The sequence below is a fragment of the Aspergillus mulundensis genome, assembly GCF_003369625.1.
Source record: "Aspergillus mulundensis strain DSM 5745 chromosome Unknown scaffold_8, whole genome shotgun sequence".
NCBI classification, from domain to species: Eukaryota; Fungi; Ascomycota; class Eurotiomycetes; order Eurotiales; family Aspergillaceae; genus Aspergillus; species Aspergillus mulundensis.
In genome coordinates this window covers 1,237,548-1,252,162 of record NW_020797896.1, presented here as the reverse complement: position 1 = coordinate 1,252,162, position 14,615 = coordinate 1,237,548, and the positions used below count along the sequence as shown (strand labels likewise).

The following is a 14,615-nucleotide window of genomic DNA, read 5'->3' as shown; positions in this document are numbered from 1 at the left end:
TTCCTGTGATATCCAGATTCATCGTTGTGGACTGACTTCGTTATATAGGACTAACCATGATAATATCTCGCAGGTCGCGTAGGCAGGCCGCATACGCCCGGGAAGAACCTGGGCTATAAAGTGCTATACTTCACAGGATGCCGGCTCCGGGTTGCCTACGCATTGATAGCCGGATTTTGCAGAGTATATCTGGCAATCAGATACAGAGCCCAGAGTACGGCCGGTGTTTGTTCTCAGCTTGATTGGTTTCAACTCTCTTACTTGTTCGTTTTCATGCTCCTAGTACCGTTTCGGCGTTTCCTGAGCGCCTTTCGTGTAGACGGACTGTCATGTAATAATAAGGTAAGATTCGCGGTATCAATATGTGTAATGACTGCGTACTGCCAAAGATCGAGAAGCCTTCGGGAGGAAGGAGCGCCACTCATGGATCTTGATTCATCTTCTCTTCTCAGCACCGTAGCCCTGGCGCGTAAGCACTCTATACGCATCGCCGGCTGTCTGCTGCATCCTCGACTCTCAAGTCATCCCCGCCCTTCACTTGAACTCAGTCGCCATTCCCTTTCTTTAAACTCATGTATGCAGAGCTTGGGTACAGATAACTAGTACTCACTCAAAAGTACCCGCTGTCTGCTGCATCCTCGACCACCCTGTCATCCCCGCGCTTCATTTGAACTTGTCGCCATTCCCTTGCTTCAGTACCCATGTATGCAGCTTTATACAGAAACCTAGTGCTGATTCATAAGTACCTCGCGCTAGATGACGTCTGCCCTGGACCATGACCGAGAGTCGGTGATGCGTTGTGTTGTTTGTCCGCTAGATGCATGGCTGGAGACCGCTCGCTCGGGACGGTCGACGCGGCGACGACGACGAGATCCGCTTGTTTGCCCTCCGCTTGTCTGCCCTACGAGGGCAGAAGCGTCATATCAACGGTTGGATGGCGCTCAGACGGGCCCACATAACAACGATTGATTGCTTCGCTCATTGGGACCGCGCTCAATGCTCGGATGGGCTTATTTGCCCTACGAGGGAGGGCAGAAGCGTCACCTCAACGGGTTGACGGCGCTCAGACGGGCCCGAATAACAACGATTGTTTGCTTCGCTTATTTGGGAGTGCGCTCAATGCTCGGATTGGTGATGAAAGTCCCTCATGCCCATTGGTGCGACATTGTGATGATTGAGGGTGCTGAATGCTGAATGCTGATGCGGCGGAGTCCACCCGAGAGCTTAACAAACCTTCGAGAAAAATGGAATAAAGTTCAATATGTTTGCAGATGCAGTCCTGCCGCAGAGACGATCCATGCACCCCTCTCCATCGGAAAGTGCGCCAACGAGCTATGACCGCCGACCAAAAGGATCCCAACCCTTGTATTGACTTTTGACGAGGTATTCCAGACCCCGAAAGCGAATTCCTAGGCTTCGGAGGCCGCAAGTGCTCTGCGACCCTGGCCATCCCTTCCAGTTCCGTTCACCTGCAGTTGCTTTGCATACCAAGTGCCTGTACGAGGATGATGGCCGAGTCCTGAACCATACAGTGGCAAGCGATTATCACCAGTCTCAAGCCCTGGCCCAAGCCTGCTCGAGTTCAATCGCCCGACTGGCCCAAGGGGTCAACGTGTCCGTCCTCATCTTGAAGAGCGCCAAGGCAGGAAGACAATGGACTGGGAAATGGTGCTATGATGGACGTATCCTGGCGTAGGGCCTCAAGCCGACCGGCTGCAGCATAGCTGGCTAGCGAGCTTGGGTCTACTCCACATGAGCCCGAGTGATCTTTCTCGCGAAACTTCGAAGGCACAAGAACGAGGCCAAGGACAGACCGGATATGCACAGGGGGCTAGACTACCGGATGAAAATGTCCGGGCTGGACTCGACGGACTTCTGGAGAGCTTGTTGCTTCTGCAGGATATGGATGAGATCAGCATCCTCGTCCAAAGCATGGTGTATTATATCATACAATGTACTCACATCCAAATCCAGAAGCCAGTACTTCGTACCCATGTATCACCGCAGCACTCGCATTCCATGTTTGCGGACAAAGCGTACTTCGACAAGACAGTTCTAGACTGTCTGTCGCGTACTTCTTGGACTTCAAGTCGCGTTTCGCTGTCAAGAGGCGTGCATAATAAGGAGCTGCATGTTTGCCTCATGTATGTTTGCTTTCGATTGGCGACCCAAGGCGCTGGAAGAGCGTGCCTTTCCCGGGTTTTTTGCGCTTGCGAATGATCCACTGCGGTAGGGGCCACACTCCTAAACTAGAGGACGGAAGGAACCTAGTTTTGAGGGAGAATATTAAAAAGTACCTGCTTGATATCCGTAGTTGAGAAAGATACCAAGGGAGGAATCTAGCCCTAGCCTGGATATGCTTCGAGCGAGGTCAAAAGCACGGAGTGCTTTGGTGGTATGAGACGAGACTAGGACCGTCAATGCGAACATTTTTCAGCGATCCGTCCCTTTCAGCCGCTCAGACCGAAGTGATGGTGAATCTGATGAGATGATCCAAGGGCATCGAAAAGTACGGCGTCCATCCATACCCCTGTCGTCGCCACGTGACCTACCTAGTAGGACGTCACGTCAATAAGCAAGAAAGAAGTACCATTGTTTCGAGGAAAAGAGAAGAAATGCCATCTTCGGCCCTTTGTTCTTGTAATTGTGTTTGTGCTCGCGATGACCATACACAGTTGAAGCCAAAACCAGAACAATACACGGATCTATCCATGTCTTGCATGAATAGACAAAAGACCATGCATTTGTTGAGAGCGCGGTCAGTCGTGGTCTAATGATTCTATTTGGGCACGGATGCATTGGCAAAAGTCTGTGACTAAGCCTGAGCGATTTATGCTGCCCGGGCGACGGGGAACCGGCGAAGGCGAATCCAGCATGTGTAACTAGAATGGATGACGGGAAAGCAGGTCATAGCACGCACGTCACCTCCATACAGAGTAATGGTTGGAGATTCGGAGTTGGAGACGCCGTTGTCTGCCACTCTGGACATGTCCGAGTGTCGAGGCCTTAGCAGGACAATTGACAAACAGGATAGATTCCAACAAACAAGGGAAGACGAATAACAGCAGAAGTCCAGCAGCCAACCTATCAAAAAGCAAACGTAGAGAAATACAAGCCGAAAAAAGGTACATCAATAGCCCGAAAGTCAAAGCGCGTCAGTCTGAGTCTACACACCTTGGCTGGCGGCCAGTCATGCTCGCCGCCGTGAAAGATCATCGTGCCGACCAAATTTCAGTCCTCGTCTGAAGAGTCGGACGCAACGTTGCCCTGGCCCGCTGCGTCAGGCATCACCACGCTGTTGAGATACGTGACCTGTGCAAGATGAGCCTGGTTAGCTGGCCTGTCTCACAAAGTACGTATACTAAAGTTCTCCATCGCCTTGATGCTCGCTCTAACCTAAGTCGACATCGTTCTGGCCAAGGCCACAGCAGAGCGCTTGAAACAGAAGGAGGGGCGGGCACGAAGGATGATACTGATAGCCTGATAGGAGGGCGAACCGCCAGAACAAAGTGCTAGTGCCCAATAATAGACGCGAATCGCGGCCGAATCCGGTCATGGCCACAAGTTGCCCATAGTTATATCAAGGAGAAAGGATGGCTTACAAATGGTTCCATGATGCCAATGAGTGCGGCGATCTTGTCCTGCGCGTCAGGACTCAAGAGATCTGCATCGGAGACTTTTTTGCCGAGGGTGAAGCTGCGCAGGCGAAGGAGCTGGATGTTCTCATTGTCGAGGTCATAGCCCTGTGAAAGAGGAAACGAGTCAGTTCCTGGCGATGGTAGATTTTTGGTCCCAATCAAATCCGTCGTAACCTCGGGTGAGAAAGCGATGGAATGCTGAACCGTGGAATGCAACGCGGACACTTTTCCGAACTGGGTAGGACTAGAGGCCTGGCAGCCTGGCCTGACTTAGGTTATTCTGGCCATCTAGCGGGTTTGGAGGTGAGGTCGCGAGTCAGGGCGGGCCGGGAGGAAGGCCCGGGAGCCCTCACGCTCCCGGCTGAAACATCCACACAGCGATGTATGCAGCAGCAGGCTTGGGTTGCTGCAAAGCGCTCTGTTGAGAAGTTCCTTCGCGTCTCCAACTCTCTCCCCAGTTCGTACTTTCTTTTGGTCCCCGTTGAGTTTTTCACTAAGTGCCATTACTGGGCCGTGGCCTGATACTGTCGCCAAGATGCTTCGTGAGGCTCAAATCCATCTTTCTTTGAGTTCAAGCACACCTCCATCCTTCGGTGCCGTTGTTTTCCTCCATGACGACTGAAGCGCGGCAGCAACAATGCTTCTGAAGCCGGTTGAGTCGAAACCAGGATAGGCCGACGCGCCCGGAAGACGTGACGAAGGCAAATGGTCAAATTTCTCACCACCCCGTTGGTTCACTTTTCGAGGAGAGGCATTGTTTCAAGAACAGGTATACCCGGTCATCAGGAGGGATGGTGGGATGAGACTTCGATCTCATGATGCTATGGATCTTGGAATACGCAATGAAAGCCGGTTCTTACCTTGGGTTTGGTCTTCAACGCACTCTCACTGTTTTGGCTAACAAAAGCTTTTACAGCTTCGTCGTCATCATCGGGTATTCCGCCGAAGAATTCACGTCGCAGTCCCTCCTCCCTGAGCACCGTCTTCAAGCCTTGTGAGTTCGTATCGATGTCTTCTCGAAGAAGCGCCAGCTTGTCAGCTTCCGGATGCCAAAGACCCGAGCCTACCGTCAAGAGAATATGGTTGTTAGAACAACAACGATAACCATATTGCATACGGCGGAAAGAGCGTGATTGAGATACTAGGAGCTGTCTTGCGCCTGTGGTTGTGTGGCTGCGTTGGGGGAACAGTTCCTTCGGGCGGATTGCAACACAGAAAAGTCCAACCAAGGACTACATGCTGATACAAACTGTAGCGAGTGTATGATCCACACCCATGGGGTGTAAACCATGACAAAGGAGAGATGGCTACCTACCGACAAAGGCGGCTCCCGGCTGACAGTGAACGTAATACGCGGCATAAGGACCCTTCTTCCCTGTGCGAGACCATGCGGCAGAGAAATGTGTCTACAAGGTGTCAGTGTTCCTTGCGGCTTGGTGGTCCCGACCATGGTCCCTAGCGCTGCCCTAGGACTGCCTCCCCTGGGCGTTGCGGTCCCTAGCGGCGGTCTCGATACGACTTGGGTTTGACAATCTGGTAGCGGTCAGGGAGACAACATACCTTATACGGCGTGGGGTCCTTGGTGAATCGGGTATCTCGATATATACGAAATACCTAGAAAGTTTAGGTCATTATCTGTCCTTCCCTTTCTTTTGACGCGTCTCACCAGATCTTTCGCAGGTAACTCAGGGATAGTGCTGTCTTGCTCGGTGATCTTCTCCGTCAAGGTCTCAACGAAAGTATCCCAGTCTTTCTTGGAGGATCGATAATCCGCATCATGGGCTATAAACTCATCTCATAAATGAATGGCTCCTTGAATGAAAACGGACAGGCACTCGTACCTTTGAGCCATTGCCTCTCATTGTGCTTGGCCAAATCCTTCAAGAATAGCATCGTATTGGGATGCAGGGTGTCGTCAGCGTACGGCGTGTCTCCGGGATCTCTTGCTTTGGGTTTCTTGATAAAGACTTCTTTTCCAGGCCCAAGGCCAGTCTTGACACCTTCTCTCCACAGTTCTTTCTCTTCTGGGTCCTCTGGGGCCTCCAACTTGGTCTTTCGTCTCTCGGCGAATTGCTTGACTGCTTTAGAAACTGCTTCCTTTCCGGCCGTGGTCGCTGCTTGTGGGCGCCAAAACTCAGAGTCTGTGTCTGACGTATTCCCATCTGCGTCTTCAGACTCGTAGTAGTCATCCTTTGGTTTCACAGTACGCTTTGCCTTGCGCTTTGGCTTTGCGGCCTCATCTTTCTTGAAGTACTTGCTTTGCTTGGCGGTCGATTTCACAGAATTGTCAGGGGCTGCAGGTGCCGAATCGGACTTTTGTTTCTTTAGCGCCGCGGCTGAGGCTCCAGCAACTCTGGCGGATGCGCGCCTCTTGGGTGCAGATGCTGGAGTTGCTGCCGCCGTCGCGGGAGCGGCCCGAGTGGATCGAGGCATCACTAGTACACGGCCAGATCGATGTAGTTTTTGGAATCGTTTGGGAGTGGAATGGACGAGGAGGAGGTAGAAGACTTTTGGGACAGTGCCGGGTTTGCAGATATGTTGGCCACTAAAGAAAGTGATCAAGAAAATGGGATCGGCGATGACACTTGAACGACGTTAGTATGTAGGTAACTATGTATCCGCCAGGCCGCTATTTAGCCGCCGATTGAGTTCGGGGGTGGTTCGAGCGTTCGCCCTGAAATGATGAGAGTCCCGCGTGGACTTGGAAGGGGCGAGATTCCGCTAGGACCATCCGACCAAGCACTGAGCAGCGATCAGTTGACCCACCGGACAAGGATTTTCGGAGCAAGAGCTTCAGTGAGTTTTATCGGAAGTCGGGGTATTCCAATCTGAGTTTTATCATCAAGTGGGATTTTTCCAAATAAATACATTGGTTTGAATATTCCCTTTGTTTAACTTATTTCTATGCCTCAGGCAAAGATTGTCGACGAATCAACGAACAAGTGCACGAAATACGGATAGGTATCACCAGAGAGGCCCTGGCCCATCCTTTCTAGCAATTGTTCTCTACTATAAGAGACAGCATTTGCAAGAGCAATAAAGAATAAAAAGCAGGAAAGAAGGGCAAAATGATCCCACCAGTGTTCATATCTCGCAAAAACAAGATCCTCGCTGATCTTGCGACCCCAGAGGAAGACTACTCCGATCTTTCCCCCAAGGGCTCCGTTGACGAGGGAATCCGAGATCTGATTCAGGACATCAACAATATTCCCGGCTTGGTGACAACAAGCAGTTGCGCTGGTCGGATCAGCGTGTTCTTAGAAGGGAGAAAGGCCCCAAATCGGCCGGGGCCTGAAGAGGACGCGCGGGAAGGGGAGCAAAGGAAGTTCGTACCCTCCGGTGGCAAAGGAGCCGGGAGATGGCTGTATGTCTCGCATGATCCGCTGGACAACCAAGAGGGGAAGTCTTTGCTTGAGCTGTTTGGAATGGTTCCTGGAGATGGGAAGCCACCGGGAATGGATGATGGTCACGCCCCGCGGCTCGTACGCTTTTCCTGGGAGCCCATGATCCTCCATATCATGGCCGCAACACTCCACAACGCGCAACCAGTCCTCTCAGCGGCATCAAGCTCGGGCTTCCGCGAAAGTGGCCTCCAGGGTCTTCGATGCCTGGTAGAAGGTGAAAACGGGCCGAGTCCCATCGTCGCTGTCCGATCAGCCGGCCTAGCACTGGAGTCTGTGATAGGATACTATGACGACGTCAGCGACGTTGTCAGAAGCTTGGTGACGGAAGAATATCTCCAGATGCTAGTCACGATGGCGAATGAGCGGTTTTCGGTGAACACTGAGCGAAAGCAACGATTTCGAACGGCGCTTCTGAATAATTGCTCCTCAGAAAGCTGCAAAAAGCCGGAACGGGAAGACCCACAGAAACGAAAGGAGCGGATGAGGGCTGAAGGGCTGGCGAGGAAGAAGATGCTTGAGAGCCAGGCTACGAAGGCGAAGGCTAATGGTCAAGACACAGAGGACAACGATGAGGCAGCAATATGGGATTCGTTAGATACATAAGATACCCCGGAGGAGATCACGACTGCAGAAGTCGATTAAATGCATCTAACCCACGCCAAACCTCCAATCTCAATGCAGAAAAACAAACCCTCGTTCAGAGACAGAGGGAGGAGACATGACGCGCAATTGTAGAGAAAGAGTGACAATGTATCTTGTATTCAAGTCTCCCAAGTATTCTTCCTCCAATTCAAAATCGTAACGATGATATCTCAGACGTGATGGTTTCCAACGGACTTCGACCACGGACCAGCCCAGGCCGTCCATTAACGTGATATCTCGGTCATATGTTATGGGTAGAAGCGAACCTAAAAGAACTCTAAGAACAAGACAAGGCACTGGGCCCCCGAGGAGTGTAATGGGATGAAGATCCAGGAGCCTAAGTACTGTCGCTGCATTATAATTAGCATATGCCTGCGTGAATCAAAACTAATAGTAAAAATGTTTGAGACTATACCTTTACTTAGCGAGTGATATCTTCACCAAAAGTGTTAGTGATGGGTGTGAGGCACATGGGCGACGACTCGGTGCGGCGGTGGTCACGATAGGGGCGAGTCTCGGTGGGTGACATAAAGAGCAGCTTATGATTCCAAGTGCCGCTGAGGCCACTGAGACCAGAAATACTGCCAGTGCCAGTAGACTCGCTTGCACGACGAGAGGGGGTTAAGTACGCGCCACTGCGAGCTGACAGCCCAGCCTGGCTTGCCATGGTATTAGAGGGTGCAAATGACATAGATAAGTTGCGGCCTCCACTGCGAACACGAGTGGAGGGCACCTCCTTGGAAGTTTGTCGGTACTGCAAGTTTGACATGTTACTCCTGTCATCGTTCATCCAGCCACGAAGGACCAGATCATGCAAAATACTGAGCTCGTATTCGACAGCATCTTCCCACAAGATGTTGTCAGCAGAGGCTGACCACTCAAGCCAAATGCTTCCGTACGGTGAACGAAGATATGGAAGGTCATGTGGGAACTTGTTGATCAAGCCCATGTTCTCCGTCTTCGAAACGGTGCCCTGAGAGATGAGGTCCGCATAGTACTGCTCAAGTTAGTAAGTACTTAGGGAAGATTGTCTAGATTGCTACAAACACACACCTTGTGAATGGCATCATGAAAGTCAGGCTTGTTGGACAGAGTATCAAACGGAAACCACTTGGCCATGTCCGAAAGCTTGTTGATTTCCAACTCAATTCCCGAGTTAACACACAGGGTATACTTCTGGCGCTCGTTGAATGCAGGACACTTCAGGCCGGCATGGAGTAGCTCTTGGAGAAGCTTCCTGCTGAGACCCACTGTCTTCTGATGAATCCGAGATGAGAGGCTCTGATGTAAAAGATTCAAGGTGATTAGCTTAGACTTGACAGGGGCTGAAGTGGGAAACCTACCAAAATATGCCTGTTTGAGAGGTCGAAAATCCGGTTTCTATCCTGCACCGTGTACAACCGAGGAGCGTACCAGGGAAACTATATTGAGGAGCATGATTAGCTGTTTTCTGAGAGGAACTAGTGCGTTGCAGTCTAACAAGGGAAACCTTACCTTGTCAAGAGTGCTGATAGTGGACTCATAAGTACGCTCAGGGCACTTCTCTCCAAACGGGGACTAAGTAGCTTGTGTTAATTGCCAGAACTGTAGCAAGAAGACAAGAGAAGAGAAGGACAAGAACCTACACGACTAGGGACCTCAGCGTGCCTAATAGCCATGATCAGCTCCTCTCCTGTCATAAACCCGTTGAACCCAGAGCAACCGATAGGGTCGCGGTTCGGCTGGAGCTTTGGCATCCCAGATTCCCACTCGATACAATTTGCACGGGGAAACAGATCCTTCAGAAGGGCGTCCTGGTCACTCATCTCCACTTCCACATGACGGCTACCAAGGCGAGGTGCGCGTCCAGTGCCAGTCGTACGGTTGATGCGTTCGACGGTGTTATGGGCATCTTCAACAGTCTTGAATTCGACATAGCAGTCCATGGTCTTTGCGGTGGATCTATCCATAATGATATGGATTGGGCAGCCCATATCGTCAGTGATAGGGCGCGCCTGGCGGCCGATGAACTGAAATATCTCCTGCTTCGTGAGATTGTAAGGTATCTATATTATGGTGGGTCAGCGAAAATCCGGGGTGCAGGAGCGAGCTTCTTACATTCGAGATCTTCATAACACCCCACTTGGCAGGCCCCTTCAGAGCGGCCAAGCTGCCAATGGGCATGGATGCGGGGTTAGTAGTTTTGTCGACATTCCGAGTGTACGCATCTAGGACCTGAGAACCATCGTCCATGTCCTGAATCTGGAGGTTATTCAGGCGTTGGTGCAACGGAAAGGTGTCAACGCGCGACTTGGGCTGCGCCAGCATAGGACGCTGGGCCTGAGCGGCAGGATCACGAACATGCTGGCTGGAATTCGAAGATGTCTGAGAAGAAACACGCTGGGTCTTCATAGAGGGGTACTGAGGAATAATGGGGGAAGGATCATGGACCGACAAGGCATCAGACTCAGTGTTACCGTTAATAGGAAGTGCCCAGTGATCGGTTGACTGGTAATGGTAACGAGGTGGGAAATCCGGGGATTGGTGGTTTGACTCAGTGTTACCGTCAATAGGAAGCGCCCAGTGATCGGTTGACTGGTCATGGTAACGAGGCATGAAATCCGGGGATTGGGGGTTCATGGTGGATACAGGAGAGCTAGGCTCGAGTCCTATCTGAAAAGAATACAGGAAATGCGATGGTGGAGAGAAGAGGAAGAGGAGAGGGAAGGAAGGGGAAGAGGGGAGAAGGCAAAGTGAGAGTTATATTCCCAGTGGGCATTGCTTTGCCGAGACATGCTGAGTTGTTGCTGAGTCGTTACTTGCCTTCAGGTTGTTAACAGCTGCTGTGAATATGGGGGCAGTAATCCAGGGGGATGCTGAAACACTTATGTTGTTGTATTGTCTGAATAGGCACAATAGGGACCAAAAATTAGGGACATACATTAAATAAGGTGATGAGGAGTCAAGCAGTGAATGTTTACCTGTTTTGGTAGTCACTGTATAACGGCCATGGACGGGTCTGTAGTACTGGATATAGTACAGAACAGCGAGTTAAGAATCATGTCCATGCTTTATTAGTTCCTTTACATGATTATAGGCTTTGGACCATGGCCAAATTATAGTGGTTACTTTATGCTATAGACAATTAGACATGGTCCACTGAATATATTGCTTATAACATACGAACACGGACAGGTCAATCTTTCTTATATCTTTATATCTAGGCCAGAGGGTGTACGCACCTTTAGAGAGCACGGAGACCGAGGTCTGAAATTAACGCTTGGGGTGCAGGAACAGCCTGGGCGAAGCTTCCACTGCGACTACTGAGCACTCCGTGGCAAAAGCTGTTAAAGGCCTGGCCTGGACTACTAAATAAGAGTTCCTAAGCTAGAGTGAGGTTCCGATTGAATTATAGTGGAGTCCGCATGCATAAATGGCAACCAAGTGGAGTGGGTTGTCTTGAAAGGGGATAGACTAAAGGTATGGTAGGGAAAGGACATCAATGAAACCGGAGTTCGTACATGAGGATCTTGGAGGAGAGCACATAGCATACGGGCCCATGAGGCGGAGGGCTTGATCGCCTTACTGTAAAATAGTACGTATTTAATGCAATATAAAGCTTGAGGATATATGAAGAACAATGCTTCGGTCAGCGGGATATACACAAGCCAACCTAGAGAGTCCGCACAACTATTCGCGCAGAGGACTGAGGAAGAAACATTGACGCTTGTAATGTCATCGGGCTTCAATATAATCTAGTCGAACTATACCGCTTTGGTTAGAAGAAAAGTGGCTTGGAGTTTGGCCAAGAGTGCTTACCGGTGTCAAGAAAGATTCAGCAACGAATCGAGCGCGAGCATTCAGCTTGGAAGCGTTAGCTTGGACTGTCAATTCAGAATCGCAAACGGGAGAGTGACGTACGAAAAGCTTCATCTCAGAAATTTCCTTATCCACCTCCTCCATGAATTGAAGAATGAAGTCAACCAGTTTGTGCTTCAGCATGGCTTCTGTGTGGAAGTTCGTAATGAGGAAAGAGATATCGTAACCCTGGTCAATAGGTTAGATCTCATGAAGTTTTCCCGGGGGTAATGTCCTCATACCTTCACAGGCTTTCTTCGTAAGATGAAGAAAGATTCCGCGCGTTGAGTCAGGAAGCGTTCGAACTTGTGGACAAGGACTTTGAACAGTTAGCGTAGAGTCCGACAGTTCTATGCAAGCCACTCCACAGCGGCACAGGGCAAGCTTACTATGCTCAATTTCATCCGCCTGCTTTATCCGAATGCTAACACGCACGCTGTTCACACTGGGTTCGATCAAGACCTTCTCGTTCTCGTTGCGGGAGATAGTCAATGGATTGAGGAGGAGTTCGGGGGAGCTCGCGGCCTCGATCTCGGGTACGTTATGTCGCTCGGAGGTTTGGGACGCAAAGTTGGATATGGCGAGCGCCGCAGTCAACGATGACCGGACGCACTGGAGATACGGTCGCAAGGATTGGGACTATAATTGTTAGTTGAACTGCCAGAAGCGCTTGGTTCATTCGCTACTTACCATATTGAGGGGTGACGTAGAATGCGGTGTCGCGGGAGGGCTGGGGGAGCTGGGAAGAAAGCGTCAACTTCACCACTTTCTGCTCAGATAGAATTTGATTCCTATAAGCCCAGCTTCTCGGACATCAATGCAATCTTTTCAGAAGTTTGTTGCAGAGCAAGCGTAGGAGACCAGGTTGTTGAGTGGTCATCTCGGGGATGGGCAACGTCCCGCAATGTAGCCTGGAGACGTTTGCTTTGTTTGCAGCCGGGCCCCACGCCTCTCCAAACAAGCTGACAATCGCTGTGATGTACTTACGCCACTACACTCTTCTACGGAGAAGCTTCGAAGGGCCCTCATTTCCATTCATCCTAACGACAAGACGGTAAAAATGGCATCTATACCAGGTATGGTCCTCAATGACCAGTCCATGCTTTTCAGCACCGGCAAAGCTAACTCTACACCGTAGTTATCGTCAAGCATCAAGGAAAGCGCTACGATGTCGAGCTCGACCCGAACTCCAACGGTGAAACGTTCAAATTTCAGCTATACTCTCTTACCGGGGTTGAGCCTGAGCGGCAAAAGATCCTAGTGAAGGGTGGCCAGCTCAAAAATGATACCTTACTATCCTCGATCAATGCGAAACCGAATCAAACGTTCATGATGATGGGTACCCCTTCTGGGGCCCAGGGTACCGGGGAATTGACACGACCAAAGGAGGCAGTGAAGTTTCTCGAGGATATGACGGAAGCAGAGGCTGCAAAGGCAGTAGGAGCCCTGCCGGCCGGGCTGCAGAACCTGGGAAATACGTGCTACCTGAATTCCACCTTGCAAACGCTGAGGAGTGTTCCAGAGCTACACGAGGAGCTGCAGAAATACCGTCCGTCTGGGAACACTGGTGCATCGAATCTCTCAAGCCTGAGTGATCTCGGACTCGGCGGTCTGGGTGCTTCTATGGACCTCACATCCTCGCTGAAGGATCTGTTCAAGCAGATGGCAGAGACCCAGGAAGGCTTTCCTCCAATCGTGTTTCTCAATGCCTTGAGAAACGTGTATCCTCAGTTTGCTCAACAGGATCGAAACGGCCATGGCTTCGCTCAGCAGGATGCGGAGGAGGCTTGGTCACAGATCGTGTCGCAGCTGCGGCAAAAGCTGGTGATTAAGGATGGCGAGAGTGAGTCTGCAACTGAAGTATCATTTGTGGAGAAATACATGGGTGGAAAATTCGAGTCTGTTACTGAGTGTGATGAACTGGCGGCGAAGGAAGCTGGTGAACAACCTAGCGAAAGCTCCGACGTTTTCTTCAAGCTCGACTGCCACATCGACAAGGACACAAACCATCTGCACGATGGTATACTTTCAGGGCTCGAAGAGAAGATTGAGAAGCATTCTCCTACCTTGGACCGCGATGCCCTCTACACCAAGCGATCACGCATTGCGCGGCTGCCAAAATACCTCACCGTACACTTTGTTCGATTCTTCTGGAAGCGCGATGCGCAAAAGAAGGCAAAGATTATGCGCAAGGTGACATTCCCTGCCGAGCTTGATGTCGTCGACTTTTGCACCGACGAGCTTAAGAAACAGCTTATTCCCGTCCGAGACAAAGTACGAGACATTCGAAAGGAGGAGCTCGACGTTGAGCGTGCGCGAAAACGCCAAAAGATCGCCCATGAGAGAGAGGAAGACGCCCAGAAGGAAGGTGCTTCTAGCTTGGAGCCGATGCAGAAGAAAAAGGCAACTGAAGAGCGCAAGGAGGAGGCAGCGAAGAGCTCTGGGAAGGATGAGGACACCGCAATGACCGATGCTTACAAGACTGATGCTGAGTACGAGGCAGAAAAGCAAGCGTCTATCAAGGCCGCCAAGAAGGAACTGGCCGAGCTCCTTGATTCAAAGTTGGCCGCAGACAACGGTACCAACAAAACCGGACTTTATGAGCTGAGAGGTGTGATCACGCATCAAGGTGCTAGTGCCGACAGCGGCCATTATACCTCGTACGTCAAGAAACAGAGCAGCAACAGCAAGGAGGAGCGTGACGACAAGTGGTGGTGGTTCAACGACGACAAGGTAACTGAGGTAGAGGGCTCGAAGATCGAGACTCTTGCTGGAGGTGGTAAGTTTACCTTCTTTGACATTTTATACATTGTCCTATCCCCTTATTGAGAGCGACCATTGCTAACGCATTCTTAGGTGAATCTCATTCGGCTCTTATCCTCCTCTACCGTGCTGTCGATCTGCCATCTACTGAGTAAACCAGTTCAGACGACAGGTGCATGTTGGTCAATGACATACTCTGCATAGGTTAATGCATGTCACGAATATATTCGGGTCTTCAAGTTTTGCTTCTTGGTGGGACCGTCCATGGTCATAAAACTATACCTCAATAGAAGTAGTATTCTGTACATGTCCTAATCTGTCCCAACTGGGA

General features: G+C 50.7%; 5 protein-coding genes across 5 annotated transcripts; 2 read left to right on the top strand and 3 right to left on the bottom strand.

Moving 5' to 3' along the window:
- Nucleotides 1–3,231: 3,231 nt before the first annotated feature.
- DSM5745_07798 (DUF2461 domain-containing protein) lies at nt 3,232–6,071 on the bottom strand (the record flags this gene model as incomplete). Its single annotated transcript, XM_026749814.1, has 7 exons — nt 3,232–3,312; nt 3,603–3,890; nt 4,499–4,701; nt 4,954–5,044; nt 5,199–5,252; nt 5,305–5,420; nt 5,480–6,071. The coding sequence occupies 7 exons, from the start codon at nt 6,069–6,071 to the stop codon at nt 3,232–3,234; spliced, it is 1,425 nt and encodes a 474-aa protein (XP_026601846.1).
- A 635-nt stretch (nt 6,072–6,706) lies between these two features.
- DSM5745_07797 (tRNA wybutosine-synthesizing 3 family protein) lies at nt 6,707–7,645 on the top strand (the record flags this gene model as incomplete). Its single annotated transcript, XM_026749813.1, has 1 exon — nt 6,707–7,645. One exon carries the CDS (start codon nt 6,707–6,709, stop codon nt 7,643–7,645), a length of 939 nt encoding a protein of 312 aa, XP_026601845.1.
- A 460-nt stretch (nt 7,646–8,105) lies between these two features.
- Nucleotides 8,106–10,303, bottom strand: DSM5745_07796 (uncharacterized protein; the record flags this gene model as incomplete). The annotated part of the gene is made up of 6 exons (XM_026749812.1): nt 8,106–8,681; nt 8,738–8,965; nt 9,028–9,105; nt 9,179–9,241; nt 9,310–9,729; nt 9,782–10,303. The coding sequence occupies 6 exons, from the start codon at nt 10,301–10,303 to the stop codon at nt 8,106–8,108; spliced, it is 1,887 nt and encodes a 628-aa protein (XP_026601844.1).
- A 1,115-nt stretch (nt 10,304–11,418) lies between these two features.
- Nucleotides 11,419–12,214, bottom strand: DSM5745_07795 (actin-related protein 2/3 complex subunit 4 family protein; the record flags this gene model as incomplete). The annotated part of the gene is made up of 6 exons (XM_026749811.1): nt 11,419–11,427; nt 11,483–11,527; nt 11,585–11,710; nt 11,764–11,840; nt 11,911–12,160; nt 12,212–12,214. The coding sequence occupies 6 exons, from the start codon at nt 12,212–12,214 to the stop codon at nt 11,419–11,421; spliced, it is 510 nt and encodes a 169-aa protein (XP_026601843.1).
- A 367-nt stretch (nt 12,215–12,581) lies between these two features.
- On the top strand, nt 12,582–14,439 carry DSM5745_07794 (ubiquitin-specific protease UBP6; the record flags this gene model as incomplete). The annotated part of the gene is made up of 3 exons (XM_026749810.1): nt 12,582–12,597; nt 12,660–14,300; nt 14,378–14,439. The coding sequence occupies 3 exons, from the start codon at nt 12,582–12,584 to the stop codon at nt 14,437–14,439; spliced, it is 1,719 nt and encodes a 572-aa protein (XP_026601842.1).
- Between the last annotated feature and the right edge of the window lie 176 nt (nt 14,440–14,615).